The sequence below is a fragment of the Bradysia coprophila genome, unplaced genomic scaffold (assembly GCF_014529535.1).
Source record: "Bradysia coprophila strain Holo2 unplaced genomic scaffold, BU_Bcop_v1 contig_232, whole genome shotgun sequence".
NCBI classification, from domain to species: domain Eukaryota; kingdom Metazoa; phylum Arthropoda; class Insecta; order Diptera; family Sciaridae; genus Bradysia; species Bradysia coprophila.
This window is the reverse complement of record NW_023503493.1, coordinates 1,105,361-1,110,915: the sequence shown is the minus strand read 5'-3', so window position 1 is coordinate 1,110,915 and position 5,555 is coordinate 1,105,361. Positions and strand designations below refer to the sequence as shown.

General features: G+C 37.1%; 1 protein-coding gene across 1 annotated transcript; it reads left to right on the top strand.

The window, feature by feature from the left end:
* Positions 1-323: 323 nt before the first annotated feature.
* On the top strand, positions 324-1,204 carry LOC119077175. Its single transcript, XM_037184356.1, has 3 exons — positions 324-543; positions 982-1,044; positions 1,106-1,204. The coding sequence occupies exons 1-3, from the start codon at positions 397-399 to the stop codon at positions 1,202-1,204; spliced, it is 309 nt and encodes a 102-aa protein (XP_037040251.1). The 5' UTR covers positions 324-396.
* The last annotated feature ends 4,351 nt before the right edge of the window (positions 1,205-5,555 follow it).

The window sequence follows — 5,555 nt, the reverse complement described above, 5'->3', positions numbered from 1 at the left end:
AATTTCAATTCAGTTCTACAAATTACAATTTAGTTCCACAAATTCCAATTTCGTTCTACAAACTCTAATTTCGTTCCACAAATTCCGATTTAGTTCCACAAATTCCAATTTAGTTATACAAGTTCTAATTTCGTTCCACAAACCTAATTTCGTTCCACAAATTCCAATTTAGTTACACAAATTCCAATTTAGTTCCACAAATGTGTTAGTTAAATGATCGAGTTTTTTTTATCTTTATTTAGTTCCACAAATTCAAATTTAGCTCAAATTCCAATTTAGTTCCCAAAAAAAGTACCACATCCCACTCTAATTTTCCACCAGTGGTTTCCCTCTCATATTTGAATCGTTAAGAGATTTGTAATAAACCTAAGTCCTGCTTACTTCTAGCTGTTCTACATGTACGACAATGTGAGACAAATTTACTCAAAGCCGGACATGAAACGATTCCTTTACGGTCATTTAGTCAAAGACTTAACGTTCGTGTTGTACTATGCGGTTGAATTGTATCACAATGTGTTCATTTCAAATACGGTTATCAAGCAGGTAAATTGAATTGGGACGAAACGACCATAAGCCAAGAAAACACGATTTTATTGCCTGTCCCAAGCGAAAGTCGACCATTACATGGCAGTTTACACCCCCTGCGAAAATGATACATTTCTTGACGCACTTCGATTCATTTAATGTGTGCATGTGGCTTCCTAACTGATGATCAAGTTTTGCAATGGGGCAGGCAATAAACCAGAATACATTAGATGCTGCTACGTAGTTCATTAATTCGGAAACAGTGAGACTCCAAACTCAGTCGTGTCTTTGGAGCGACAACCTTTGGTAACTGACTTTTTGACAAGTTTAGTTGTTTAGCATCCAGTGTAATCTACTGTTCGATCTGTTGAAGAAGTACTAGATTCGACAGTTAATACTAGTGATAAGCAGGAAAAAATTTGAAAATTAATCACGAAATTCTCTTTTTTTTCGAAGGCTAACAATTCCGGTTTGTTTTTCCGTATGCACTGCCACCTGAACATTCAATTAAAGCGAAGCGTGAGTCATATACAAAATTCCTGTGAAATTTCAATCGAAAATTTCCTTTGCCCATTTTCAGATTGAATTACTGTCACTGCAAAATTTAATTAGGTCGCCCACGATAACAACATTCGGCCTGTTCCAAATTAATTCAACAATTCTGTTCGGCGTAAGTTAATCTTATTTGAGCTAGATGTCCATTAACTTCGATCATTTTTACATTTATCGCAGACTGTGGCAACGATAGCTTCGTATTTGTTGATTTTTATCCAGTTTGATATAAACGACCTGACCAGTTTTAACACCACGACATACTTTTATGGTTTCAATAAAAAAACTTAGGAAGAAAACATCTTCACTTTCAATTTTGTCATTTTGAAAAAGGACATTACCGGGTACGAAAACTGCTGTCCCTAAAAGTGCATGACGAAGAGTTTCATGGATTGTGGATTTGACCAGGTCTGTTCCAAGTGCAAACGCAATAGACCTTTTAAGTTGAAAAAAAAGACTAGATGGTCTGGAGGGATGAATTGACAGTTGACAGCTGTGATCGGTTCGCTTTTGGTCACTATCGTTCACTTTTCACTTTTATCCAACGAAAGTGAACACAATCAATGAAAAGCGAACCGATTGCAGCTGTCAGCTGTCAATTCATCCCTCCAGACCATCTAGGCTTTTTATCAACTTAAAAGGTCTATAGTAATTTTAGTGCATTTAAACGTCAATTTTCATCCACAGAACCATAACCTCAACGCTTTTGCGAACATTTTGTAAAACAATATTTGTTATTGTTTGGTTATGGCTCTGTGGATGAAATTTGACATTTAATTGTTGCACTTGGAGCAGACCTATTTCACAGGACTATCAATGATTGACCCTGAAAATGTCAATGATTTATTTTTCAAATTTTGGAACTCAAAAGACAGACTTGCAGGCTGTGTCATCGTTGACATTTTCAGTAGTGACGATAACAATTTGCACAATATTTTGGAAACTAAGTTCGAGTACTTCCTGGATGTAAATCATTTCGATTACTCGTGTGTTTTAAGCTTAATCTAACTAGCGAAGGTAAAGACGGAAACATGCGAGCAATAGATCATTGTCAATGCCGTTTGAGCTGTCAAACAAGCTGTCATTTTAAAAATGCTAACCTCAAATCGAACAAAACAAGTATTGGATGGTGTGACGCCACACAAATTGAGCCGGCACTTGAAATGTATGAATCAAGTGCCGGCTCTGTGAACAAAACATCTTTTGAGGTTTTAATTTGGTGTAATTGACACAATTGACAACTCATTTGACACTTTTTGACAGAAGAAACCGCTACTTTACACTGATCTGCGTTGATGGTGATAAACAATTATGCTCCGTAACCATAACAATACGCAACGCATGTCGATCCCATCAAATTGGTAATGTGTTTTTAGGCATAAACCAAATCTCCAGCAGATCACAAACAATACGGCGCTTAACTTTCGGGTGAATTTAACAGCAGCGTCATATTTTCTTTGATATAGCGCTGACCATTTCTTTGGAATTGTTGGAATGTGATGAATATGGCAGCATGAATGTTGAACAAAAGTATTTCAACACGGCAAAAATCGAGAAGGAAACTACTTCGAAAAACGACGGCCTGTACTTTCACTTTCCGTTTAGGTTAGGTTAAGGCTCATTACTAGCGCAATGTACACAAGTTTCTTTTGAGTTCACTTTTTGAATAGATCCGGAATTTTCCGGATATCACCGATATCATGACTTTTTCTTTACCGACTTTCGTGGCTTTACTGACTTTCGTGGCTTTACTGACTTTCGTGGCTTTACTGACTTTCGTGGCTTTACTGACTTTCGTGGCTTTACTGACTTTCGTGGCTTTACTGACTTTCGTGGCTTTACTGACTTTCATGACTTTTCCTGGCTTTCTATGAGTTTCCGTCACTTTCCACTACTTTTCGTGATTTATGACTTTTCGTAACTTTCTGTCGTATGTCTTTTTGTTGGTATTTACCAGCTTTGTGGTAGCTTGACCACATGTCCCGCATGTGACCGCATGGCTTGTGATGAAGCAGAATGAAAGTTTCCTTTAATTTCGCTTATGATTCGCTAGACTTATACATGTTAAGGGTATGACTAGCCACTTGTGGTTAGTTGTTTCCTTGCCACAGTCGCCATGGCCTGATGAGATGTTGCCAAAAATAATTCTTTAAAACTTTTGAGAAATTATGAAATTGGACTGTCGTTTCTCAGATCGAATCAGTGGCAGAAACCAAGGTAGATATATGTGCGGAGGTATAACATATACATACATCCGAATCAGATGTGCAGTGGCACTAAAATTTGCTATAAACGCCATCTATCCCTTTCTTTAAAAAACACAAAATTGCTTAGAAACATATGGCTCAGATGTTTTGTGATAGGCGCAGCATTTTGTGCCCATATACCTTGGCAGTAACCGTGTCGCTAACTTTCCGTGACTTTAGTGACGTGACTATCCGTGGCTTTACCTGACTTTCCAGTACAATTTGTGACATTTTTCGCCACAGGAAAACATGTTTCCAGAGCTGTTTTCCCCTCGACAAACATTTCTTGAAATCGTAAGCACATCGGACTCTGTAGCAGTGACACAATGAAGTACTAGTGAGTGTTAGGAAAAGAACCGATCATGGGCGCGCGTTAGCATAGCGCCCGTGACGCAAGTCCTATTACTAGAACAAATTTCAAAAAAAAATTTTTGTCGTAGACTGCAGAACCATATATACAGCAAATATTGAAGTTCTACAATTCAAAGACAAATGACTCCGAATTACCATTAAAAAAAACTAGGCGTCCGTACGAGTTCAACGAGCTATCACACGTTCTTGCAGCTTAAAATTTGGCCACGCAAAAAATCTTCCAAGAAGCCCCATTTCCATACATTTTGGTCAATTTCAGTACTTTAAACGAAATGAAAAAATCCTACGTTACTTTGTTAGTCCGTCCGTCCGCCCGTCCGCGTTTCCTATCTTCTAAAGTCTTCTTTAGATTTTGTTGAAATTTTGGGAGTAGATTCTAGTCGTCATTCTAAGACATTCCAGAAAAAAAAATTTGGGGGGAACCGGCCTCGTTTCGGAGCTAGGGCTCCTCGAAGTTCCCATATAGGCCCCATATAAGAACACCTTTAAGTGTGTGTGTGTGGATGGGTATGGTAGAACAAATTTGTTCGCTTTTGGTATTTGGTAAGCTCTGCTCGCCTCAATTTTTTTCCCTAAATTTAGATTTTTTAAAATTTTCAAAATTTTCAAATTTTTCAAATTTTTTCAAAATTTTTAAATTTTTCAAATTTTTTCAATTTTTTTTTAACTTTTCAAAATTTTTCAAAATTTTCATTTTTTTTAAAATTTTTCAATTTTTTTAAAAATTTTTAAATTTTTTAAATTTTTCTAATATTTTCAATTTTTTCAATCTACCAAAAGAACTGATATCAGTCAAAAACACTCAAAAGAGTAAAAGTGACGCAAGTCCCTGTGCATACTTCCAAAACAACTGATATCGCTGGAGGTGACGCATTCTGCGCTTGTACGCAAAAACTGTAACAGCAAAAATTTGACCAAAAAAATTTTGCGTCACAAGTGGCAGATGTTGCGGAAAGTACTTTTAAGAAATTTTTTAAAATAGGCAAGAATATGTCCTAATACGTCCGAACCATCTGCCACTTTGTGACGCAAAATTTTTTTGGTAAAATTTTGTTTCTAGAATTTCTTTGGTCAAATCTTTGCTGTTACAGTTTTTGCGTACAAGCGCAGAATGCGTCACCTCCAGCGATATAAGTTGTTTTGGAAGTATGCACAGGGACTTGCGTCACTTTTACTCTTTTGAGTGTTTTTGACTGATAATCACAACTTACATTCGACAGTAATTCTATCGCTACGTTCCCATGAGTTTGGCTTTCACCAGTCGGTGTATTTAAATGTTCGATTTTTAATTTGGTCGACAAACCGCTAATCTTATGAGCAATTGACACGCAATTAATTCATTACGTTGGTCAATTAATTACGTGTCGGACCCATCAATCATATCATAATTGGTTAAACGTGCTACTCTTTCAGCGGCAGCTATACAGTATACCCAATAGCGTATATTAGTGTATATGTAAACCATTAGTGGGACAGTTACCATTAGTCGAAACGAAAACGGTTTTTTCAATTGATGGCAGTCGATGCAACGATATTAATTTTCAATTTTTTTTATTTTCTGACTAAAATCAACGGTCTGCTGCCGATAACCATTACATTCGACCCTCTAGCAGCGACGTATTCATTCAACGATGTCCTTTATTCCACACTGTACACGATCGTTGTAATCGTTGGCGTGCTTTATGCCCAGTCGACAGTAATTGAATCGGTTGGAATCGTACACAATCCGAAGCTTACGATTATTTTGGTCTTTTTTGCCCAAGTCATTGCCAGTGTATTGCGGCTGGGAGCAATTTACATCTCGCAAACTTTTAATCACAAAAATCTGTCCGGCTTCGTAAAGCGATCGGTGCAAATACA